We start from the raw sequence: 26,790 nt of genomic DNA on the forward strand, positions 1-26,790 counted from the left end.
TGTTTCATATGACTTGTAAGCCTCAATCACAAAAGTTACTGTCCCACCCCTAGCTGTCACTCTATTGTCAGCTAGTCTTACGGTAAGGGCAGTAGTAATATTTTCTGAAATGTTAATTTTCCCTTCTAATTCTTCCACGATTACCGCACATTGTGCTCGCACAGCGGCGTTTTGTTCAGTCATTGTTGAAAAAGTTTCAAGGAAGAGTTTCAAGGAAACTCGGATAAGGTTTTATGCACAAAAATAGGAACTGTTTGTCCTTCAAGCTTCATAAACCTACAGCCAATAAATAGGAATTTTGCCTACTCAGCAACGGCGGATAGTTCCCTTCCCACTCCAGACGTCTCTGAAGAAACGTGAGTAAGGGGCTCTGAGAATAGCATGACTGAACTACTCAGATTTGACAGTTAAATAAGTACCACACCAACGTTGGGCGCCATGTCATGTAGTTCCTATAAACCAAACCAATAAAGGATTTGCAGGTTTAGACAACATACACTGTAGGTTTGGTGTCCGGATTGATTCTAGACACCTCTACCGGGTATGTTAGCCTGTATGCCAGCTATCTCACAGTGATACAAAAGGAGATGATGGACAGAGCGTTTAAGCAAATCAAACACTCACCGCCAGTCAACTGATCTGGGTTTAATCCATCACCATTCTTTAGCCCACTCTGCCACCCCAGTTCAGACATGGCCATATGCAAATCATTCTGACCCTGTGCCTCATGGGAACAGTCCAGCCCGAACTGCCAAGCCATGTCTTCCCTGGACCGGAAGCTCGGCATGGGTTGGTGTGGTGAGCAAAAAAACGATGGATTTAGTCCCAGATCTCTGTACTGGGGTGAATGTATGACATTGTTCTGCATTCTGTCCATCAACTGTTGTTTTTGCATTTGTCACCCCGAGTGGGACGGGTAGCTCAGACGTGAGTCCCGTGCTCTCCACAACACTGGAGTCAAGCTATCCTGGCTGATGACGGCTGATAGCCAGAAACCGGTCCTAGGATGCTTGATTCCAGTCCAGGGAAGATATGGCTTGGCAGTTCGGGCTGGACTGTTCCCATGAGGCACAGGGTCAAGGCTGATTTGCATGTCTAAACTGGGTTGGTGTGGTGAGCAAAAAAATTATGGATTTAGGCCCAGATCTCTGTACTGGGGTGAATGTATGACATTGTTCTGCATTCTGTCCATCAACTGTTGTTTCAATTGAGCAGACTAGCTCCATTACAGAAAGAAATTCCCTTTCCATAATACTCACCCAGCTTTTTGTGGGAGTCACAGTATCTAGCTTTTGTGTTCACCTTATTGAAAATGTAAATCAATAAATGTTTTGGTATACACTAGGAGTATTAGTCTTTTTGTCCTCTTTACCGACACCTGTGGGGATTAGACCATGGGATATAGTGATAGCGTCCACAACAGATGGTTAGGGTTTTAGATGTAAAGCAATTTTTGCCTGGGCATATAAGACAGTGCTTGTTAACTATGCCCTATTATTTCTTTCACACATTAGAGCGGGGCCTCATATTCCCGAGCGGTCTCCCACAAAAAGCTGGGTGAGTATTATGGAAAGGGAATTTCTTTCTGTAATGGAGCTCAATTGATCGCTAAGTATAAAATACTTACGCTGCTGTGTTGTCTGTACGGTTTCTGTGTAACCATGTGGATATACATGTAAATATGTGTTTGTTTGTGTATGTTGTTTCCAACAGGAGAAAAGACAACTTACTTCTTCCAGTATACATTGGGGCTCCAAGTTCCTGGTAGATATAAGTAGTGTAAAGTATATCATTTATTTTTCATTCCTTATTTTGCACATCATCACCACTTTAGATTTTTCATATGTTGCAGTAGCTTACCACCTTTAAGGTCCTGAAGAAAGCCGGATAGAGTTTCCATTTGGCTGAAACATGTTGACCGTCCTGCACAGCACCACAGTGTAGTTATAAATTTGGACTACCAGGCGTGGTTTTAACTTTGATACTTGTACAATCTTCAATAAACATATTTTTTGTCCAAGGAGGTAATTTTAATTATCACTTCACTAGAGCACTGCACAGTACTCTATTAGCATCACCCTCTGAGTAACATTCTGGCTAGAGTTTCTTCTGATATCCATATCCCCACCATCAATTGATGGTTTGGCCGGTGTTTGGACTGAATCACTAATCCCACATGATGAGATTCCGCCAGAAGGGTGGGCTGATGAGAATTTCTCAGCCAGATGTAACTCATATTTTCTTTACATGAATCCCATTGGTTCCTAGTCACTAGTACAGAAGCATACACAGCGGACCTGTCATCTCTGTTTTATATTTTTGATATGATTAGAGTAAGGGAGTGAGATGTCAGGTCGTTAAATATATTCCCTTTGACCCTCTTAGAAATATTATTTTTTGGTATAGGGATCTTATTCCAGATCTTGAGTGCATTAATGGAAAAGGCCTGCTGCCTTGTTTTTTCTTTATTGATACTTCTTAGTCTGCAGTCTGATGGTGACCTGGCTACAGGTGTGCAGAGAACCACCAGAGACGGTGAGCTTGGCTGCAAAATAAGACGAGGTGCCAGTTGCGATTGCTTTGTTTATGATGCAGCTGGATTTGGCGATAGTGTGGGCCAGCAAGGAGAACCAATAGAGTTTTATCAGGAGGGGGATTTAGGGCCCGATGTAGGTAAAACGCATTTACCGATTTTAAAATACCGATCCGTACCGAATCGGTATTTCAAAATCGGAAAATGATACGTAGGAAATAATCATCGGAAAAATACCGAATCGGTAGCATTCGGTATCGAGAGTCGATACGTACCGAATCGCCAACTACCGATTCGGTATAGGCCGGGTCGGACAAGTCCGAATCGGAAAAAAAAAAATGCGGAACCAACCGAATCGGTAAACGCCGAATCGGAATAATAAATACGCCCCATGGGCCGAAAGGCCAATAGGAAGACATTATACATTCCGAATCGGTATTTACCGAACACATTCGGAAAATACCGAATCGGTAAATACCGATTCGGAGAATGCCGTTTTGCCGAGCTGGTTGAGTGACACTGAAGACATCAGCCAATGAGCTGTAAGCACCCTCCCCCACAGGGTGTGGCAACCCAGGCAGGTGCAACTCATCAGAACTTTCTGGAAAGCTGCCTGAGCTGAGCAAACACAGAGAGAGCAGCATTGTGAGCAGGATCCCTGAGAGACATGGACACCAGCACAGAGAGCCAGAAGGCAGGGCGTAAGCGCAATCCTAAATTCAGCACCATGGAGCTACAAACTTTGGTGGAGGAGGTGGTGAGGGTGCACACCCAGCTATATGGCAGGCAGTCCCTGACTGTCCCGGAGAGCACCAAGAGGAGGCTGTGGATCGACATCGGGGAGAAAGTGAATGCAGTTGGTGTCACCCACAGGAGCCTAGACGACCTCAAGAAGAGGTTTTATGACATCCGTGGCGTGACCAAGCGCAAACTGGCCGACCTGCACAAGCAGGCTGGACTCACTGGAGGAGGAACAAACCGTGCGCCACCCCTCACTCAGCTGGAGGAACTAGTGGCGACCACCATCGAGAGGGCCAGTGTCGTGGGAATTGGGGACCTGGATAGCTCATCCCGAGCTACAGCTACAGGTAAGAAGCATGCGCAACTTGACACACCATACCAGACACCTCCCCTACAGACCCAATGCACAACCAAACCCCAGGCCAGTACTGCTAGCAACAGACATGAGCAATGCATCTAGCTAAATGTACTCAGCAAAAGTTACCAAAAATGCCACAGCAGGAGCATGAGATAAATAACTGTAATACAGCATCAACGTGTTTGTAATGAGACGTGCAATGCTTTAATAGTTGTGACTGGAACACATTAGCACCCCCTTGACAAATGCTTCTTTGTACCTAGGGGCACCATCAGGCGGGGGAGCAGCATCAGCTCCAGCACCAGCTCCAGCACCAACAGCCAGTGCGGCGGTGGCAAGCACCAGTGCGGCAGCACAGGAGGAGGAGGACAACAGCTGTGCCCTGGCAAATGAGGAGGACACAGGACATTCCCTCACAACTCCACACTCCCCCCGACTGTCTCAGTCTCAGTCGCCCTCATTGGTATTCTCCCCGGACAACACACCACCACAGAGCCACCCTGCACCTGCCACTTCCCCGGCCCGGAGGAGAATAGTGGCTCCATTAGTCATCATGGAGGGGGCAGCGGGTCAGGCTCCTGCACAAGACCCCGTGACACCAGCGACACCAGAGCACACACAGCAGGGCAGCAGAATTCCACGTAGGCCACGTGCTACCAGCAGCCCAATACCAGCACCGGGAGGCAGCGTCTTCGCAGGGCTGGAGACCAGCATGGTCACAATACAGAGGATGCAGGCGAAATCCATCCTGGCCTGCCATCGCCAGTTGCGCCTGCACAACCTGCAGATGGGTGAGATGACACAGGGCTTCAAGACCTTCGTTGACAGCAACAAGGACATAGCAACATCAATTGGCCGAATGACCACTGCCATCACCCAGCTCTGCACCAGGTTGGATGACCATGAGCTGAGTCGTCGCAGGGATGCAAGAGTCACGAACAGGTCACTCAACCGCCTTGCGGCTGCGACTGCCCAGCTATGCCAACGTGGGGCAAACATGGAGGCCAGCCTCACACAGAACATGTCCGAGGTCACTAGGGGCATGGGCCGTATAACAACAGCCATGGAGACACTACTCATCTCCAACACCGCAGTGAATCCCGTCCTGGGCGAGGCTGGGGACAGCAGCAGCCGCAGCAGCCCGGCCAGCGCTGCGTCAGAGCCGCGCCGGAGCACCAGGCGCTCAGCTGAGGCTGCAGGGCATTCTGAAGGGGGTGAGGTTCATCCCAGTGGGCCTGCTAAGCGCAGCAAAAAATAGGACTGCCACTGCGGGTGAGGCAACCCGGACATTAGACATTCCTACCCCTTGTTGTTTAACTTTTCTTTTGTTGCACATCAGTGCAGTAACGTTGATGCAACATTATTAAATGTAATTTCTGAACACATACATTGACCTGTTTGTGCATCTGTACTCACTCAGAAATAGTTGTCTGTGATCTCCTGACGCCTGTATCTGCCGTCAGATGGTGCAGAGACTCCAGCAGGTAGTGGTAGTGGGACAGCATTGTCATCGTCAGGGTCCTCGTAGTCGGATAATTCTACCTCAGTGCCTTTCCTGACTGCAAGGTTGTGCAACATTGCACAGACAGCAATAATCTTGCAGCAGGTGATGGGGGTATATTGCCTTGCACCTCCGCTCTTGTGCAGACATCTGAACCTGCTCTTCCAGATGCCAAAGGTCCTTTCCACTACGTTCCTCGTGCTTTTGTGTGCACGGTTGTACCTCCTTTGGCTGGGTGTTGAGGGGTTGAGGTAAGGTGTGAGAATGAACGAGCGTAGGGCATATGCACTGTCGCCTGGAAGGAGAAGGGGTAACATTACTCACATGCATACATGTATTTCACACTGCAATTTTGGTAATGGGGGTCTGACACTGTGTCTTACCTAGGAGGTATCCTTCGCCAAATTCCCCTGCCATCAGCCGTGCATAAATCCCGCTACTCTGGAAGATATAGGAGTCATGGGTACTCCCCGGAAACTTTGCAACCAGGTCAGTGATCACACACTTGGCATTGCATATCACTTGCACATTTATGGTGTGCTGTGACTTCCGATTGCGGTATACGTATTCGGTGTCAGCAGGGGGGCAAATCGGTATGTGTGTGCCATCTATGCAGCCAATGATGTGGGGGAATCTTGCCATCTGATAGAATTCAGCTTTTGTCTGTGCCAGTTCTGCATGGGTGGAAGGGAAGGAAATGTAGTGGGCCATCCTCTGGATCATGGCATCAAGGAACTTGTGGAAGAACCTTGACAGGCTGCTCTGGGTCACCCCTCCTGCCACAGCAACTACACTTTGATAGCTGCCAGACGCCAGCAGGTGTAGGCAGCATAGCACCTGCACCTGCACAGGGATTGCATGTGCCCTTGGGGTGGGGTGCTGCAACAGGGGTTGGAGGTCCCTGATGAGGTCTCTGATGGTGTCTGCCTCCAGCCTGTACCTCTGTAGGATCTCTGGATCTGTCAGCATGCACAGGGTCACCCTCTGCCTGTACACCTGCTCCTCTCTCTGCCATTCCCTCTCTCCTTCCTGCTGTAGCCGTAGCCGTCTAGCTATGACATAGAAAGCTGCCATGTTGCAAGTAGAACTGCATTTTGGGTCCTTTTTTATAGGTTGCACCTGGTTACCACCTGATTCCAATCCATGGTAATTTCCGACTCAGAAATACCGATTTTTGAGCAAAATCGGTATTTCTGTGCTTACCTACATCTCAATCTTAGGGTTTTCGCATGGAATCGGATTTTCACCGAATCGGAATATATACCAATTCGGCGATTTTACCGAATCGGAAAGTCACCGAGTCGGTCGGATTCCGAATCGGAAAAATGTAGGAATCGGAAAAATCTCCGAATAGGTAATCTACCGATTCGGAGATTTTTTCCGATTACTACTTTTTTCCGATTCGGAATCCGACCGACTCGGTGACTTTCCGATTCGGTAAAATCGCAGATTTCGCTGGATTTCGGCCTCCTACATCCCGTTGTCTGTATTCCGATCGGTAACGGCCGAAAATACCGATTTTCGGCCGTTACCGACCGACCTACATCGGGCCCTTAGTGACTTGGAGGCATGAGCATTTACTGTAATTGAGGGATGAGCATTAAGTGTTGTAAAGGTATAAACTTCCAGCATCATGGAAGCGTAAGGATTTAGTGTCACGGAGTAATAAGCATTCATTGTCATGGAGGCGTGAGCCTTCAGTGTAATGACAGTATGAGCATTCATGGAGGCACGAGCATTCACTGTCATGGAGGTAAGGATGTTCAATGTCATGGATATGGGAGCATTCAGTATCATGCAGCTGTGAGCATTCAGTGTCATGGTGGTGTGATTATTCAGTGTCATGAAAGTTTGAGAATTCAGTGTCATGGACGTATGGACATTCAGGGGCCGATTATGATGCGTCACGGAAGACTCCGACCAACAGTCGGAGCCTTCGAGCCACATCATAATGGGCTGGTTGGATTCCTTTACGAATGCCTCATTTTGATGGAGGCGGTCTGAAAGGAATTCGAATGGTCATTTTGGCTAGCTTCCGACGGCTCAGAGAGCCCGTCCACCAGTCAGAATGCGGCAAGTAATCTCAAGGGCGGACCTTTCCACCCTTAAGACTACGATGAATTTTCCAACATGGTTTCCATGCCGGTCTGTCCGACATAGAAACCATGTCGGAAAGCACCTTTGGGGGCTCCCAACAGGCTGCCTTGGGAGCACGGCCCCCAGTTGGATGCAGAGGGGGCACCTATAGTGCCCCCCTGTTGATCCCTGCACCTTGTGGCAGGAGTTTGAGTTTGAGTTTGAGTTGGGATTTATAAAGCGCGTAGCTACCCTAGGGCATCCCAGTGCTGACATGACCTTAAATCCAGAGAGGAAGAAGGGAAGGGGGATTGGAGGTTTAAGGGAAGAGCCAGGTTTTTAATTGTCTGCGAAAGGTAAGGAGGTTATGCTCTCTCCTCAAATCAAGTGGGAGGGAGTTCCACAATTTTGGGGCGTTGTATGAGAACAAGCGGCCGCCTGATCTGGCCTTTCTTATTCTTGGAACGCTGGCAAGGGCAAGAGAGTCGGATCTTAATTGTTTGTTGGACTGATGAGGTTTCATCAGGGGTCTCAGAGTTGGGGGGCCTTTGTCGTGCATTATTCTGTGGGAGATGCACAGGGTCTTGAAGGTAATTCGTTCTTTCACTGGGAGCCAGTGAAGGCTTCTGAGAGCTGGTTTCGCCGAGCATCTCGCTTTAGTTCCAGTTAGGATTCTGGCAGCTGCGTTCTGGGCGCACTGCAGTCTGTGAACCACTGATGCCGGAGCCCCCAGATACAGGACGTTGCCGTAGTCCAGTCTGGAGTTCACCAGCCCCTGCATCAGTAGTTTTCTTGATTGAGAGGGGATCAGGTGGAGGATCTTTCGGGACATACGGATGAGGCCAAAACAGGTGCCTGCAGTTTTTCTGGCCTGAGTTTTAAAATTGAGGTCCTGGTCCAGCCAAATGCCAAGACTTTTGACCTCGGTCTTGGGGGTTGGAGGCGTTCCCATGCATGGTGGCCAAGGGAGGGTTGTAGGGATCTTGTGTGGGTTTCCAAGGAGAAGTATCTCCGATTTCTCTCCGTTCAGTTTTAGTCGAGATTCACACATCCACTGATACACCCTGTCTAGGCATATAGCCAGGTTATCTAGGCTATTGCTCGATTGGTTGATAGAGACCACCAGCTGGGTGTCGTCGGCGTACATTACTGTTTTGATGCCACAGGGAGCGACAATGTCCTCTAGAGGGGACATGTAAACATTCAAAAGCGTGGGGCTCAGGGAGGAGCCCTGGGGGACCCCACACTGAAGAGGCTGGGCCTTGGACGTGGCGGTGCCATCCGACACTTGAAAGGATCTTTCTTCCAGGAAGGATTTGATCCAAGCCAGGGCGGAGTCAGCGACTCCTATCAGACTTAGCCGGTGGACAAGGGTGGCGTGGTCCACCGTGTCGAAGGCGGCACTCAGGTCGAGGAGGATCACTGCCACTGATCCTCCTGCGTCCATGATGTTTCTAGCCTCTTCGACCACGGCTAACAACGCGGTGTCTGTACCTTGTCCAGGTCTGAACCCGGTCTGGGATTGACGTAGCAAATGATTGGCTTCCAGGAAATTAGAGAGTTGATGGTTGGCAATACGTTCGGCCACTTTGCTGATAGCAGGGAGAAGCGATATGGGTCTGAAGTTGGATGGGTCCGTGGGATCTAGGTGAGGTTTTTTTAGGAGAGCCCTGACCGTGGCTTTCTTCCAATTGGCCGGTAAAGAGCCTAATTTAAAGGAGACATTAATGAGATTGGTGAGAGAAGGAGCCACCGTGGAGGCGACCAATTTTAACTTGCTGATGGGAGCTGGATCTGACGGGGAACCACTTTTTACAGTTTGTAAGATGGACAGAAACATCTCTGTGGTGATCTGGGGAAAGGTTCGAAGGCAAGGAGCCTCTGGGAGGGGGGGTGAATTAATGGGAGCTTGTGGGGAAATGGGGGCCGGGAGTGAGGTCAGAATTTTGTCGATTTTTGAAGAAAAGAACTCGGCCATCTGGTTGCATCTGGTGCCCTCTGAGTCCGGAGTGGGTAAAGGGTTTTTGGAATTTAGTGAGGAGACGTACAATATGGTAGGTTTCTTTTGCAGAATTGGCTGCTGCTGCAATCTTTTCCTCAAAAAAGATAGCCTGTGTTGTTTTTATAGAGTTTTTATGGAGCTTGATGGTAGCTCTGTACTCTGTTTTACTTTCCGACGACCAGTTTTTTTTTCCATAGGCGCTCCAGTCTTTTGCATCTTTTTTTTTAGATTACGTAGTTCCTGGGTGAACCATGGTGATTTGGCGGATTTCCTGATACTAGGAAGGGATTTGAGTGGCAGGATGATGTCTAGAGATTGGTTAATCCACTCGTGCAGTTGGACATCGGCTCTGGAAGGATCTGGGTCCAGTACTGGTATGGTGGAGGAAAGTACTTGTGCCCAGGAGTTTATGTCCAAATTTTTCCATGGGCGGGAGGGAGATTGGGGGGGGGGGGTGTCAAGAGCCTTAACCGAAATGGTCTGACCAGGGGAGAGGGATGGGGGATTGTACTGACAGTCTCAAGAGGTTGGAAAATATGGGGTCCAACAGATGTCCTTTGATGTGGGTGGGTAGGTTGCTTAGTAGTTGTAGACTTATGGAGCCTAGGTCTGCTTTAAGATCCGCAGCTGGCTTGCTAGAGTGGTCATCGAAGTGGAGATTTAAGTCTCCGAGGATCGTGAAGTTCGGGGATACGCAAGCGAGGGAAGAGATGGCTTCAATTAGGGAGTCACTAAAGCGTCGTACCGGTCCAGGTGGACGATATACTAGTATCCCTGATAGGGTAGTCGAAGGTGGCTGGTGGATGGAGAAATGAACAGTTTCGCAGTCTAAGATAGGGTTTTCTTTGAACTGGCAGGACAGGTAGTCTCGATATATGATCGCTATTCCCCCTCCAATACCTGCGGGTCTGTTGTGAAATTTTATAAGGTATCCAGGTGGAAGTGTCTGGATAATATCTGGCTCCGAGCCTGATGAGAGCCAGGTTTCGGTAAGAAAGAGGACCTCGATATCCGAATCCTTCAGGAGTAAATTGATTTCTGTCTGGTGCTTTGGGAGGGATCTGCAATTGAGCAGGGCCATGCCGAGACAGCTTGGTTTAAGGGGGGGCTAAGGACTGAACCTGTAGGAGCAGTTGGGACATCTTGAGTGTCCTTCCTCCAGGGCAATAGTACCGTTACATAGGGTGGCTGGGAGGCCTTTTAGTCTATGCAGGGTTTCCTGGGAATATTTGAGGTGTAGTTGAGTGGATGAAGCAGGGGTTGTGGGCTCTGGGCTCCGTCTGGCGCGGACGGGCGCAGACGGGCTTGCCTTAGGCGCTCCCGCTGCGCTCGTCCGCTGCGCTTCCGGCCGTGGCACATGATATATGCGGTATACTGAGGAGGAAGTCAGGGGGCGTGTCCTAAAAAGGGGCGTGGCCTGAGTCCTCGCGCTGCTAGCGTCTGTAGGATTACTCAGTTTGAGGCAACACGGTAGCGTTAAGATCCGCTACCTGAGCTGAATAATCTGCTCGAGTGCCCTGCAGCGTGGTGAGTTTTGTTTTAAAAAGCTAGCACACAAGAATAAGTGACAGTTGTAAATATTAAAAAAAATTGCTGTGAGCTCTCCCGGCTTCCGCCTCAGGAGTGTGGTCAATGGAGTATCTGGCGCTTGTAGTCAGCGTTTTGTACTCGTCGCAAGGTGGCGTGTCCTAAAAAGGGGCGTGGCCTGAGTCCTCGCGCTGCTAGCGTCTGTAGGATTACTCAGTTGAGGCAACACGGCAGCGTTAAGATCCGCTACCTGAGCTGAATAATCTGCTCGAGTGCCCTGCAGCGTGGTGAGTTTTGTTTTAAAAAGCTAGCACACAAGAATAAGTGACAGTTGTAAATATTAAAAAAATTCGCTGTGAGCTCTCCCGGCTTCCGCCTCAGGAGTGTGGTCAGGAGTGAGGTGCCTGCCATGGGGTGCAGGGATGAACTGCACCTCCTATTTTACTATCGGAGCGTGCATTACGGCCGGAATGCATGCTCCCATAGTAAAATGCAGGAATGCAACCAAACAGTGTTTTTCGGTCGCATCCTAATGAGACGGTCGGGGCTGCCGACCGGATGTCTGTCGGACCCATGACCGATGCGGTGTCGGGTGAAAGTGATTCCACCCAACATAGTAATGAGGGCCTCAGTGTCATGGAAGAGGGCACATTCAGTATCATGATTTCTACAGGAGTGTTGCATTGTCATTTAGTGGCCTGTACAGTCAGAGAGTGAGGACGAAATGAAATGAGACATGTAGGCATGAGGCATGGATATGGAGTTGTATACTCACATGAGGGTAAAGTATGCTCACACATTTCCTTCAGAATATAAGAATAGAGTGGCATCAGTTACTCACTTGGTATATCGCCCTTGCCAGGGCGATCCGAGCCTTCTGCCCCCCGCTGAGGGTGACACCATTTTCCCCCACCTCAGTCTGGTCACCTGCTGGTAAAATCTGAAACAGAAAAACACCAGTTAAGTCTTAAAAATTATATATTGGATCATTTATTCAGTCTGTGTGCCTGGAATTCACAGATACATTTTGTAACTATTGTCCCCATATTTAAAGATCTTCCCCTTTGATATGGAATAAGCATTAATGTGATGCACATTACCACATTTAATGTGTTCAAAGTTATCACCAGCTACTTACGTGTTCATGGTAATCTGTCATGATTTATCAGCGCTCTAAAGCCGTTTTTCACTAATAATATGGTAGGCGAGGTATTGTCTTGTAATCAAATGTTATTGGGCAGTAACTATTAAGGTTACTCTTGTTTACCCCTACTGCAGTGGGACCATAAAACATCTGCACTGAAACTAAATGAACAAATACTTCCTTCTTGAACTTGACTCTCTCGGCGTGGGGTTAGAAATACAGAAACCAGTACAACACTTTTGATCATTTAAACCCATTCATGGATCAGGGATATGCAGATATTACTGGGCACCAATTGTTTCAATTGAGTCCTTTTACTCCTGATGTCCGGGGCCTGATATATCAATGACCCAGAAACAGTCACCTAGCACATTCTTAGCATTTAAGCCTCATAGCAGAGAAGCTGAGCGATCCAAGACATACAAAGGGGGGAGGGAGGGTTGGGGAGGAGAGGTAATACTGAGTTAAAGGCACAACAACAGTAGTACACAATAATTTAATGTCCAACCAGTGCTTTATCTTTTTTCTAGATAGAATGAAAGAGTAAGCGTCTAATAAGCAGATTGGGGTCTCTAAGCAATCTTTAAGGGTAATCAAAGTCCGTGAATAATGATAGTGTTTACTTGCCAAAGAGATTCTGGAATCCTCTTTCTCTGGTGCACAGGTCCCACAATACAGAGTCTCTTTCTGCCTGTTCACCCTAGCATTTACAATCTGTGGAACACATTCTACTTTGCCACGATCTGTGACCCACACTCTGACCTGTTAGGTTGTAAGTTCATCCAGGAGAAGGAAAGGCTGGCACCATATTCTAAGTGTTGGCACTGCTTGGAGAATGGCAGCATGTCTTCCTGGGCGCACAAAGTGAGAAACCTAAGCTCAGTAGCAAACTACACCTCCCACAAAGCCACACTACTCTCTTGAAGTTTGCAGGTGGTGGAGGCCATCTTGATATAACAGAGTATTCATTCTTGTGGTCCAGAGCGTCCTTGCTATCCAATCAAAATACACTGTTGCTGAAGCCAGACTCTTGTTGCCAGGGATAAGCAAAACTGTGATAATTTCGGAATTGACTGTAGTATGAACTCAAAATAAAGAGGTATTTGTAGAAATTCATTTGTGTGTAATGGAGATAAACTATATTTCCTAAGTACTCATTCAATACTGTTCTTTAAATAGAAAAAACGTGTATGTTTGCACACCTAGTTATTCAATTTAAGAAATTGGAAGTATCCTCGTCACGCCAAAGTCTTTGATACATTTGTCTTCTGATGCACGCATTAAATAAAAGTAGCAATAAAGGTTGCAGAGGTTTTTGCTTGTTATCTCAGGGAACTTTGTCATTCTAATGCACATTTGTTACCTTGCTGTTCAAATCAAATCAGGTGTTTGTTAAGCGCTACTACTCACCCGTAAGGCTCTCAAGGCGCTGGGGATGTGGGGAGGGGTTCGCAGGTTCTAGTCCATCAAGAAGGGGGTCTGTCGAAGAGCCAGGTTTTGAGGTTTCTTGCGAAGATGGGGAGCGATGTTATCTGTCTGAGGTGGAGCGGAAGGTCGTTCCAGGCACTGGCCGCGCGGAAGGAGAAGGAGTGGCCTCCCGATCTGGTCTTTCTGGTGTGGGAGACCACAGCATAGGAGAGCTGGGCTGATCCTAGGGTCCTCTTGGGTGCGCGGAATTTGAGTCGGCTGTTCAGATATGCTGGTCCGATGTCGTGGAGGGCCTTGTGAGCGTGGGTTAGCATCTTGAAGGTGAATCTAGCTTCGATGGGGAGCCAGAGGAGTGTGCGCAGGTGCTGGGAGATGTGGCAGTGGCTTGGCAGGTTGAGGACCAGTCTTGCGGCGGCGTTTTGGATGTTCTGTAGCTTGCGGGTGAGGTTTTTGTTTATTCCAGCATAGAGTGTGTTGCCTTAGTCAAGCCTGCAGGTGACCAGGGTGTGAGTGACGGTCTTTCTGTGTTCGAGGGGGATCCATTTGAATGTCTTACGTAGGAGGTGGAGGGTGTGGAAGCAGGAGGACGAGACGGAGATGATCTGGCGGTCCATTTTGAGCTCTGAGTCCAGGATGATTCCCAGATTGTGTGCGTATGCCGTGGGGGTGGGCGGGCTTCCAAGAGCGGGGGGCCACCAGGTGTCGTTCCAGGCGTCTGGGTTCGGGCCCATGACAAGTACTTCCATTTTGTTTGTGTTTAGTTGTAGGCAGCTGTTTTTCATCCATTTGGTGAGGTGTTCCATGCCTTCTCACAAGTTGTGTCTGGCGGTGTTGGGTTCATTGGATAGGGAGAGGATGAGTTGGGTGTTGTCTGCTTATGACACAATGTTGAGTCCGTAAGTTCTGACGATGGGGGCGAGCTGAGCCATGTAGACTTTGAAGAGCGTAGGGCTGAGGGAGGACCCCTGGGGATCTCCGCAGGTAGTAGGTGTAGGGTCCGAGAGGAAAGGGGGGAGTCTGACCCGCTGCGTTCTGCCGGAGAGGAAGGAGCGGATCCAGTTGAGGGCCTTGTCTTGGATCCCTGCATCGTGGAGTCTACGTATCAGGGTGCGGTGAGAGACTGTGTCGAACGCCGCTGAGAGGTCGATGAGTATGAGGGCTGCTGTTCTCCTTTGTCCAGTAAGGTACGGATGTCGTCTGTTGCGGCAAGGAGGGCGGTTTCCGTACTGTGTTTTTTTCTGAAGCCGGATTGGGAGGAGTCGAGGATGTTGTGTTTCCAGTCATCAGGGAACGAGGCGGTGTGGCAGAGATGGCTCCATTGAAAATGTGGTGGGGGCAGGGGTCCGTGGGGGCCCCGAGTGGATTGACTTCATCGTCTTCAGTGTGTCTTCGGTGGTGAGGGCTGTCCAGTTGTTGATCGCTGGCTTCAGGGTGTCGGATGGTTGGTGAGGGATCAGTGCGTTGGTTGTCTTCGTTGAAGTTGTCGTAGATGCTTTTGATTTTGTGCTGGAAAAAGGTGCTGAGTTTATCGCAGAGGTCTTGTGAGGGAGAGATGTCTGTGGACTCGCTGGTGGGTTGGGCGAACCCCTTGATGATGTTGAAGAGTTCTTTGCTGTTGTGTGCATGAGTGGAGATTCTGTCTTCAATCTTTTTTCCTAATTTTTCTGATGAGTTGGTGGTGGGTGTTGGAGGCGGCTCTGAAGTTGTTGTGGGCTTCTGTGGATTTGGTGTTCCTCCAGGCCTTTTCGAGGCGGTGGCAAGTGCGTCTGGACTCTGGAAGTTCGGTGGTGAACCATCTAGCTTTTTTGGCGTGGGTGTTGTTGTTTTTCTTGAGGGGGACAATGGTGTTGGTGCTGTCTGAGATCCATCTGTGCAGGGTTCGGGCTGCGGTGTTGGCGTTGTCGTTTTCTGCGATGGTTGGGGTGGAGTTATTGAGTGATGAGGTTAGCTGGTCATCGGTGATTATGGTCCAGTTTCTTTGTGGGAGCAGGTGCTGGTGTCTGTAGATGGTGGGTGTTCTGAAGGTGAAGTGGACGCATCAATGGTCAGTCCTGACTGTTTATAAAACAACCACCTTGAATGCATTTTTGAAGGAAGCGTGCTCTCCTAAGACAGAACATAATTATTTCATAGGCAATATTTGAGTTTCAAATTTAAGGACACTTAAAGTTCCTATCAAATGTTGAACTAATGTGGCCCCAGTGTATTGTAACTGCAGATGAAAATTTCTTTCACAATTGTACTTTTAAATTTTTTTTCCAGTTCAGTCTTAACTTGACAGTATTTTGTAGCCTTTAGTAATCATAAGAAGAACTTTGTTAAGTCTAGCGTAATAACAGTCTTCCACTAGTCTGTTTAACGGATGTCTTATCTTATCTTAAGGGAAACTTATATAGCGCTCTGTCACCGTAGGTTTCCTGGCGCTGGTATGGATGGTATGGATGTATGACATTACAACGCATGCTTTTACCACGCATGCCTTTACAACGCGGTTTTTACAACGCATGCCTTTACAACGCATAGTCCTTTGGGGCGCTGGATAGTGAATTGTTTAATTTACAATTCCAACTCCAGTCCCCGTGGATAGTAGGGAAGGTGTTGGATAGTAAATTAAACCTATTCCCTATCCTAGAGCGCCCCCCAGCGCAATGCGTTGTAATGGTTTGCGTTGTAAAAGTTGCGTCGTAAAGGCACTGCGTGGTAAAAGTTGCGTTGTAAAGGATGTTTCCCCTGTTGAACTGCTATTGACCTTTTGCTTGCACCCAGCACAGGTTCCAGTTTGGGGCAGTGGATTAGCCCACTGTAGACATTGACTCTCTTGTTTCTATACCTGTTCTAAGCACAGCCTATGCTAGGAAGCACCTGGATTGTTCCATTAAAATAATATGGCTTAGTTATTTTTTTTCATTTATAATTTCTATTAAAAGCATAAGACTTACACGTTTAGGAAGCAGTATTTTTTTTCTTAGTCAATAGAGAGGAAGTGCTTGCACCGATATTCAAGCCTGAGTTAACAAACAAACCTAATATGGGAATTATTGCCACATACACAACAGAGCACTGGACTTAAGGGGGAGTCTGAGTAAGCACTGGGAAATCCTCAAGAGAAAAAATACATTGAATGATGTTATAGAGGATTGTCCCAGAATTCTCTTTAGGAAGGGCACTTCCATAAGTGATAAACTTTACAGAAGTGAAGTTACTAATTATAATCCTACTCAGACAAGTGCAAAGGGTTTTTACACATGTACTAAGTGTAATAAAACATTTATTTTTCCTTGTAACTAATATATACAGAATTATTGACAAACATCTGTCATGTATGTCAGATTATAGTGTATATGTATTGCTGTGACCATTTGAAAAATCTAATGTAGGCAGTACCATGTTTCTAGTGAAAAATAGAGAGTGCTGGAACACATGTGAGCTATACAAAATAAAGACAAACACTACCTTGTAGCAAGCATCTTGAATACAAACATGAGAGCAATAGGAATTTGATACCGTTTTTTGCTATCGATCGTATACCCAAATCCAGTATAGGTGATGATAGGATAAGGAAACGATGGCAACTTGAATCAAGGTACCAATGGGCCTAAACTCCGATGAGGAGATGTCGACACAGCTAAGGGAATGATCTGAAGATGCAACATATGCTAGTTTCTCCGTTTTTTCCTCCTCTCCTGCCATATCTCTACTGGCTGTCCTTCCGTATCTCCCCTAGCTCCCTTTTCTTTCCTCTTTAGTTTTCTTCTTTCTCTTCCTCTCCTTTGCTTCCCCCTTACATTTCTTCCTTTGAGCCCTTTTATTCTCTTCTATATTTTGGTCTACCGTTTTCCCCTTTTTTCTCACTCAGTTAGTGCTTGCAGATTTAGGGGACGATTATGATGTTGGTCGGAAAGCCTCCAACCTGGTTGCAATTCCGACTGCCCTATAACAATGTAGGCGGTCAGAATTGAAACGAGCTGGTCATTCTGGTTGGAATCTGACGAGCTTAAGGAGGCTGTTAGCCAGTTGGAGGCCCCAACATAATCCCTGAGGATGGCGTTTCCGCCATTGGAATTACGATGTCGGTTTTTGACAGGCTTTCCAAGTCAGGCATTAACAAGCAGCACATTTGGTGCCCCCCTGCCAATCCCTGCACCGAATGGCAGGCACTGTGTGGTGCCTGCCACGCGGTGCAGGGATTAGCAAAAACTCCTAATTCTCTATGGAAGCTTGTACTGCGGCCAGTTTACGGCCGCAGCACAAGTTCCCATAGAGATATGGGAGTATGCGACCAAACAATGTATGGTCGCATTGTAATAGCAGCGTCGAGACCGCCGACCACAGGTCAGTCGGTCCCGAGACCGCAACAGTGTCGGGTGGACGTAAGTCCCCCCGACATTGTAAAGAGGCCCTTAGTCATTTTAGAGGTCTCTGATGATTTGTTTTGTTATTCGCACTGTGAATAGTGGTATGAATAGGTTTGTTTTTTGTTTATGTTTGTTTCTGTCTTTCATATTTCATCTAAGACCTGCCGTCGTAGGTATACAGTGAGCTGCACAACATGTACTTCTTGGGTCTGGGCACTTCTTTTCCCTTCTTTCACTTGGAAGGCTGCAGAATTATCCACAGGCAATATGACAGTAGGGCTGTATACATTCTGTTACTTTCTTGCGCGTATGGCATGATGACACATCTATTGTATTCTTCTACTCTAATTTGTTTGCCTCATTTCTTTATTTATATATGACCAGTAACAAGGCTTATAGCAGTAACAGTACTTACGTAGTGCTTTTTGCTATCAAGAATACATCAATATGTGCCCACTGGGGCTTGATTGGGGGTGTACGGGACAAACTTGATATTTGCATGCACAGCCTCTATCCATGGTTTAGGCAGGAAGTTGTATGGGGAATTTGTGGTATGTGCCCACTTGGGCTTGATTGATAGTATTACAATAATTTCCTGACAAACTCTGAGTAAGACACTCTGAGTAAGACAAACGGAGTACTATAAGTAGTGGATATCTGCTAATTTTCTTATTAGGAGACATAATTATCATTATTTCGATTATCATTATTTCCTTTGCTCATGTTCAAATGTGATCAAGAGTACCATGATACTAATGTGGCACAAAAATAAGGGTATTGAAGTATTTATTTGTAGGATTGTGTGTTGTTGCTTTATTATGTGCATTATTATTATTATTTGTTGTACCATATTGCCCATTACCACATAATATACATGTCTATTGTGTCTCCAGTGTGACATAAACTGTATGAAAAGACGTGTGAAGTTAGCCAACGGTTTTCAGCTAACTATGTTGACTGCGTTTTATGTCTGTTTTTTATGTTAATGTAATGCACTTCAAATATATTCCGGTAACAAGCCTATCCCACAGTGAGCAAGGCGTGTTCAACGCCAAAACGCGTTGGGTTGTTCAGCATTTGAATCAAGTTAAATTTCATGAATTCAAATTGGGCTTAGGATTTCTCTTTGTGTGGAGGGGAGTGGGTGTCCCATGCACTTTGGTTAGCAATCAAAAGTGACTTCAATTAGAGGTTTCCTCTACCCCGACTCACACAGGTGCCGGTCCTGGCTCTGTACCATTCCAAAATACTATTATGTTTTCAATAAGTTACCATATATTCTAGAGTTAAAACATTTTCTTTTTTAAATATATGTAGCTGCGGGGCGGCTAGGACATTTTTCCTGCTTTCTCCGAGTCGCCGCCAATACCAGCACCCATCAGAGCCCGCTGGCTCCCTCCATTCCACCTTCGGTGTGTGCTGCAAGCTGCCACCAGCACAGGGCACTAGTCGGAGCAGAGGGGACAGTGGGCTGAGCGAGGCAGACTGCGTACGAGCCTGGGAGCGGCTTTCGACTTGGACCTTGCTCGGTCTCGGCTCCAGCTATGCTCGGCGGACGTCAAGTGAGGCCGGCGGCAGCGGCCCCTCTGTGCCACTGAACGCTCAGACTTGGAGGTGGGGCCCCCCATCTCTGCGGGCTCTCCGGAGGTGAGGCAACAGCGGAACATCGGTTGTGGGACTAGCCTGGGGGCCTGCTCTGAACCTGGGTCCTCCTCCTGTGAATGGGCTGCCCGCCGCCTGGCACTCACACCTGTTGCACTTCTCTCCGCCCCTCACTCCATGCTCGGAGCTCTCCTGTGGGGGACCTGAGGCCTCTAGCGTCGGACTCTCTGGGGCCTGGCACGGGCCGGTACTTGGATGGAGGCCCTAGTGGGGCCCCCAAGCTTTGCTTTGGTCTTCGGCCTTGCGCTGGGGGCCCCACCACGAACACCAGCACTATATTGGGCATCGGAGAGGGCCTAGAGTTGGGAATGGCCCAACACGCTTGTGGTCCTGTGACCTCCGCTCATCCCAGGTCTGCGGGGCCTGCCCAACTGTAGCATTTGGTGCCCCCCCTCACCGCCCGATCCCTGGAAGAAACACGTTGGCTTGAGCGGGCCCGGTGGCATGCCCTAATTCTTTTTGCCTGATCACGAAGAGGAGGGATCCACAGGGCAGTATCTGGCCCAGCCTCAGTGCAAGCCACAGCCTGGGAGGAACAATAGGGAGGCCCAACGCGTGTCTTGTGCTATTTGTCTGCCAGGCCCGGGCATTGGTGGGACCGGCGGAGTGCACTAAGGAACCCCGGTCACTCCCGCGACCGCACAGCCGTTTCAGTGTAGAGACTGAATCCTGAGACCTGGTGTGGAGTTGGGAGGGGACTGTCCCTCTGACTGGGGCTCATTGTGCTGTGGCCGACTGGGAACACTGAGGAGCTAGTTCCACAGTGGTCATCACACTGAGATCCCTGGGTCAGCGGGTGACGTCCGAGCGTAGGCCCGAGGTGGGTCCACCATAAGCGCTAGCACCCGTGAACACACAGCAGCATGGCGGTGAACAGAGCCAAGAAAGACCGCTCTCTCAAGGACATGTTCGGCAAGCAGGGAAGCGCCATGGAGGACAAGCCCGCCAGTGCAGGCGCAGAGCCTAAAACGTACTCTGAAGACCGGGAGGGCCCAGTGACTAAGGCCATCCTGGAATCGCTGTTCACCTCACTGCGAGTGGATTTACAGGTGATGACAACGGAGCTGATGGCTGAGTTGCGAGAGGTGTGACACGATATGGACGAGGTTGGCGAAAGAGTGGCCGCTTTAGAAGACAGGGAGCCTCATCAAGACGGATAGCTTGGATGGCTCCAATAAGAGGTCCTGATACTCATAGAGCAACATTTAGACCTTCAGGCACATAATGAAGATCTGGAGAAATAATATATGTGTCAGAGGCGTGCCATTCACGGCTAATCTAAGAGACTACACCACTGCACTCTTTCGTCATGTCCTGGACCCCAAAGATGAATCTTCCCTGCAGTTGGACCGTGTCCACTGGGAGGGACCCGAGCTGGCAAGAACAGGCCCCCTGGCAGACATTTTAGTGTGCGTGCACAGTTTTCAAACCACAAGAAATATCCTTAAAAGAGCACGGGTTGTTCATCCAATCCAATTAAAGGGCCACACACACCGGTCCTATACCAGGACCTCTCCAGGATCACTCTTCAAAAATATAAGGCCTTTCGCCCAATCACACACCACCTATGGAAAGCCAGCATTCCTTAGACTTAGTGTTATCCTTTCCATATCATTTTCCGCTACAAGAGTACGTTCCACCAGATCCGGTCCCTAAAGGGAGCGTGTGCCCTGTTGCGTGTCGACATGTCTGAGGACGCTGGGGATGGACCCCAGCCTTCGGGTGCTGCTGGCTCGCGACAACAATCTTGTCAAGTAGTCAAGTGAGGCCGACGGAGATCAAAACCGGACCAAGACACCATTAGCAAAGACAGACAAGCAGTCCTGCAAGCTCACACAGCGGACTTTGCCCTCTCCGAGGCTTCCTGAGGCTGGGACAGATTGGCAGCGCATGAAAATGAAGGAGCCGAATGGCGATGACAACAGCGGCGAGACGACAGGAAGATCAAGGCAACAGAGGCTAGACCTTTAAGAAGACTCCTTACTGGTCCTGCCCAGTCCTCCATGGCCGCAGACCGCCCCTACCTAACAGAACAGACAACGTTTGGTCTTCAGAAATTTTCATAAGTTAATATTTTTATTTGTCTTGTTATTCTGTTGGGGTTTGGTTCACTCTTTTGGGATGCCCCTTCCAAAGAACCACTCCAGATAGATCCCACACTCAAGGGCCCTGATGTAGGTCCTCCTCACCAATGGGGCTATGTGAGCTATATACACACGACTGTGGAGGTACTTAACCAATCGTTCATAGCTTGCTTTCCTCCCCCTAACCATGGAAACAACAATCCTTAGTCTCCATGTGCGCTGCAGCCTCAATAACCCTATCAAGAGAACATTCAAAACCATGAAATTCGAGGAGAAATTACCTAGATCGTATACTTCATTTTCGAGATCTAACCCTGTCCTATGGGAAAGACCTTCCTTGTCTGGGAAACATGTTCTATTCAGAAGGGACTTATCGTCTAAGGATGATGTTATCGTAAACCATGCTCCACACGAACCATTGTGTGAAAATGGATAGGGAAAAAGTGGCAGAACTCCCTTCGGTGTCTGGTAAGGGGGGAGTCGACCACACACCCAACAATTAGTGGCATTGCTGGTCTGGTGTGAATAGTGTAACATTCGAATAAAAGTATTGTTGCGCATTGCAAGTCGATAGGATAACTCGTGAGGGGGTAGTTCACTAAAAGTGTGCTCTACTGTATCATTAGAGGAAAGATGTACATGCGAATCAAGAGGAGGAAAAAATACATGTAAAACATAACTTATGCATGTGATCGTAAGACTCAGAAATAACAAACAATAACGTAACGATACATCTGCTACGCAGATTTTTACAATAACGTATTTTCTTGGAGTTTCGTCTAACTCTCTCACTATGGGGGTCTATCTCATACATGTCAGGAACCTGTCTAACCGCTTCACCCGAGAGTGACTTAAACAATTAAACTGTCTGACTTGCTAGACCTCAATTTCATTTTATACTCCTGCTGCGGAGTTTTCTCTAACAGGGGAAGTTTAGAGTCAGTATCGGGGCAGTCCTTGAAAAAAGTCTTTGGACGGAGTCCATGAAAACGCTTGATGTGGCTGGAGTGGAGCCAGCCTTTTCTTCCTTCTAGCTTTACGGCGGTCCTTGTGGTCATCAGAACAAGTTTTGGCTCTTTCCAGCGGGGCTCCAGCGGACTTGAACGATCAAAATTTCTCACTAGAACGAGGTCGCCTGGAATGACCTCGTGCGGTTTCACTTGGGTGTTGTCTGGAAAAGCAGCCGCGACCTGTGAACGACAAGAGAGTAGTGCAGACATCAAGGAAGCTAGGTAATCTGTCAGCATATTACTGTCAACATCGGTAATTTTACGTGGCATAGGTGTACCCCACATGTTCGGGGGACGACCGAATACAACTTCGAAAGATGACAGACCTGAACGGGAGTGAGCGACCATTCTCATATAAAAAAGGGCGACTGGCAGTGCTACCATCCAATCTACACCTTTCTCGGCACAGACTTTTGCAATACGTATTTTCAGAGTTTGATTATGTCTCTCGACGAGGCCAGCTGCCTCGGGGTGTCGTACACAGTGGAACTTCCACTGGTACCCTAACAGAAGAGATACTTGTTTCATGAGTTCGGATGAGAATGGCTGGCCGTTGTCTGAATACACGACCCTGGGCAAACCATAGCGGGGGAAAAACTCACGAACCAACTGCCTGGCAGTGGTCGCGGCAGTATAATCTGGGACTGGATATGCTTCTGTCCATCTGGACAAAGCGCATACAACTACGAGGACATACTTGAAACCTCGACATCGATCCATCTGAATATAATCCATCTGGAGGACTTCAAAAGGGTGGTCAGGAGGATGGAATCCACCTTGTTCCACCGGAACACCTTTTCCTGGATTGAACTGACAACAGATCATGCAGGTACGTACTTTCTGCTTCGCTGCTGCTCGCAAATGCTTGTTAAACCAGAGGTTCTGGATACTGTCTAACATGGCTTTTTCTCCTAAATGTGCTGGACTATGTGCTGTATTAATAATGACTTAAACCATAGAGTCGGGGAGAAACCATGTGGCTTTTCCCTTCGTCAACCATCCCTGATCTGTCTGGACCCCTCCTTGTTCAGACCATTTCTTGATTTCGTCTGGGGTAGCATGTGACTGTATGTCTAGTACGTCTTGTGTAGGGTCCTTAACTGTCATACAAGTTGTCTGGACTGGAACGTCTGTCTGTCGTGTTAACTGGAATGTCTGGAGTCTGAGCTGTAAGCTTGGCTGTTCGATCTGCTAGATCGTTACCTTGGGAAATGGTGTCAGTGGCTTTCGTATGTGCTTTGCACTTCATAATTGCAATGGCTTTCGGTAAATGTATTGCTTCTAACAGAGCATGAATGAGGGGGCCATGCTGAATCTTGGCTCCATGAGAAGTCATGAAACCTCTTTCTTGCCAGAGTACTCCAAAGTCGTGAACGACTCCGAATGCATAACGTGAATCTGTATATATGTTTACTTTCACGTTCTTGGCTCGTATGCAGGCTTGGGTCAGAGCGATGAGCTCTGCTGCTTGAGCAGACAGGGTATCAATACGATGTGTTTCTATAACTTCAGTTTCAGTAGTCACTGCATACGCGGCTACTAACTCTCCTGTACTTGTTCTCATACATGAACCATCCACGTAAAGTGTCAGGTCTGGATCAGGTAATGCAATGTCCGTCAAGTCTTGTCTTGGCTTCGTCATGGTGCTAATGACTTCCACACAATCATGTGTGGCAGGATTTGATGTAATCGAGGGTAACAGTGTAGCAGGATTTAAAATGTTGCAGCGTCTGATTTCTATGTGTGGCTGAAACAGTGTCAGTTCATATCCTGTCAAACGTGCAATTGTCAAGTGCTGAGTCTGTGTTCGGTTTAAAAGAACTTCCACGGAGTGTGGAACTTGTACTGTCAGGGAGTGTCCTAACACTATGGAATCACTTTGTATGATAGCTAGAGCTGTGGCTGCAACTGACTTGAGGCACGCAGGCAAAGCCTGGGCTACTGGATCTAATGTGCTTGAAAAATAAGCACAAGGCTTGTGTTGTCCTGCTTGATCTTGTGTAAGAACAGATAATGCTGTACCATCACGTTCAGTGACAGAGTGTAAAAGGCTTACTGTAGTTCGGTGTCGCTAAAACAGGTGCATTACATAAAGCTTTCTTTAACTCATTGAAAACAAGTGTATGTTCCTGGGTCCAAGGGAGGACAGTCGATGTGGCTGCCCCCTGTGTTGTCAACTGTATCAGTGGCTTGGCTAGATATGCGTACTGGGGAATCCATTGTCTGCAGTAAGAAGTGAGGCCGATAAAAGCTCGTACCTCCTTCTGTGTCTTGGGCTGTGGAAGATGTGCTATTAACTGGATACGGTCTGGTGTCAACTGTCTACCCCTCTTGGACAGCAAGTGTCCAAGGTATACCACTTGCTGGACACAGAATTGCAGTTTCGAAGGGGACACCTTGTGCCCCATCTCTGCCAGGAAATACAAGACTGTCAGTGATGCACATTCGCAGTCACGTTCTGTACGGGCTGTGATCAATAAGTCATCGACATACTGGAGCAGGGCAGTGTCAGTTGGCATGTGAATACTGTCTAGTTGTCTCTTAAGTGCTTGACTGTAAATACTAGGACTTTCTGTGAAACCTTGAGGAGCACGTGTGAATTTATAGCTTCTTCCATTTAAACAGAATCCGAAAAGAAACTGGCTGTCTGGATGAATGGGGACACTAAAGAATGCATTCTTGAGATCAATAACAGTAAAGAACGTAGCTTCAGAATCAATGGCAGTCAATAGGGAAGATATATCTGGAACCACTGGGTACTGGGGTATGATACATTTATTAAGTTCTCGAAGGTCAATCACTAATCGATAAACTGGAGGTGCATTTGGATCAGTACGTTTAAGAATCGGAATGATAGGAGAATTACATATATTGGAGTCAGTTTCTACAACTACTCCTTGAGCAATGAGCTCGTCAATAATTTTCGATAAGGCTGCTACAGCCTCAGGGGGCAATTTGTACTGTCGGATTCGTGGTAATACAACACCTTGTTTCAGAGTGACACGATATGGTGTAATGTGCATACAACCTACATCAGTTGGACCTTGCGCCCATAAATGCTGTGGTACATTCAATAATCTTGGATCAAAATCACGTAACACATAATGACCTTTAAAATCACGTAAAAACAATCTCACTCCTTCCGGAGAACAGCATATGACTGCTCCTAACTCTTTCAATGTCTTAATACCAAGTAAATTTTCAGGACATGATTTCGTAAGTAACAAGTCTGTAGTTCGGGACAATGGACCAACCTCTAGGGAAACTGGTTTCGATATTTCATTAACAATAGGCTTTCCTGAAAATCCCAGGGAAACATTTCTTGAGCCTGAGAGTGGAGCCCCTGGAACCTCGTCATGACTGATGGTAGTCCTACTTGCCCCTGTATCAATCAGAAACTTTCTGTCTTTCCCTAATACTTGACTGTGTACATAGGGACCCTCTTGATCCACAGGAATCTCGATGAGAGGCAAGCCAACCTCCCTCTCTAGGCTGTTTCATGAATACTGCTGATATTCTGGATAATCTGACTGTGCGTACTGGTACATCTGTTGTGTAACGTGTTGTGTGGCAGCTATAGGCTGCGGTACTGTAACTGTCTGTTGTGCGTTCTGCGGCGGTTGCGGATTCTGCGGAACGTGTTCTTGTCTAGGAGGACGCGGTCTCTCTTTCGTCTTACCTGTAGCTATGTTGTGTTTCAGAACTGCGCATTCGTTTATGTAGTGACCCGGCTGTTTACAGTAATTGCATGTCCCTTTAACGGGAGCTGCAGAATGAGTAGTCTGATTCGTACCCCTCTTCTGACTATCTACTGGAACAGACTGTGCAACTAGTACTTTCATTTTCGTATCTTTCATACGTCTCCTTTCGTGTTCTTGCTCTTCCCTGATTCTGTTCTGGTGATACTGTAACATCTGGAGCATTTGGGACGGGGTATTAGCTTGCCATGTACTCTCGACTTTTAATACTCGATTTTTAACTTGTGGTAAAGAATTCTCAACTAGTTTGGTAACAAAAAGATGTGGATACGACTCACTACTTGTTTTCAAACCACTATTAATAATGAAACATTTCTCAAATCTGGAATAAAAATCACTAGTGTCCTCGTCTTGTTTCTGTTTACAGGCTGAGATGGCATCCCAGTCTTCCTTTTTCGTGGCTAGTAATCTTGGCAAGACTTGAATTAACAACTCGGGCAACTCTTTGGCTTTATCCCCGAGTCCAGTACCTGGAACTCGTGTATTATCTTCGTTCTATAACGCGGTCCAATCAATCTTTTTCTCCCCTACCTCCCATTCTTTCTCTTTGAGTTTTTCATATATGCCCGCAGGCAACAGGACCTTTAACATTTTGATGATATCAGGATACG

At 47.6% G+C, this 26,790-nt stretch overlaps 1 protein-coding gene across 1 annotated transcript in view; it reads right to left on the reverse strand.

The window, feature by feature from the left end:
* Positions 1 to 26,790, reverse strand: part of LOC144762194 (ATP-binding cassette sub-family C member 10-like) — a 681,473-nt gene that overhangs the window by 346,587 nt on the left and 308,096 nt on the right. Inside the window, 1 exon segment of the mRNA XM_078647347.1 lies at positions 11,580 to 11,678. Coding sequence (XP_078503473.1) covers positions 11,580 to 11,678 — 99 coding nt within the window.

Source organism: Lissotriton helveticus, chromosome 6 (assembly GCF_964261635.1).
Source record: "Lissotriton helveticus chromosome 6, aLisHel1.1, whole genome shotgun sequence".
Lineage (NCBI taxonomy): Eukaryota > Metazoa > Chordata > Amphibia > Caudata > Salamandridae > Lissotriton > Lissotriton helveticus.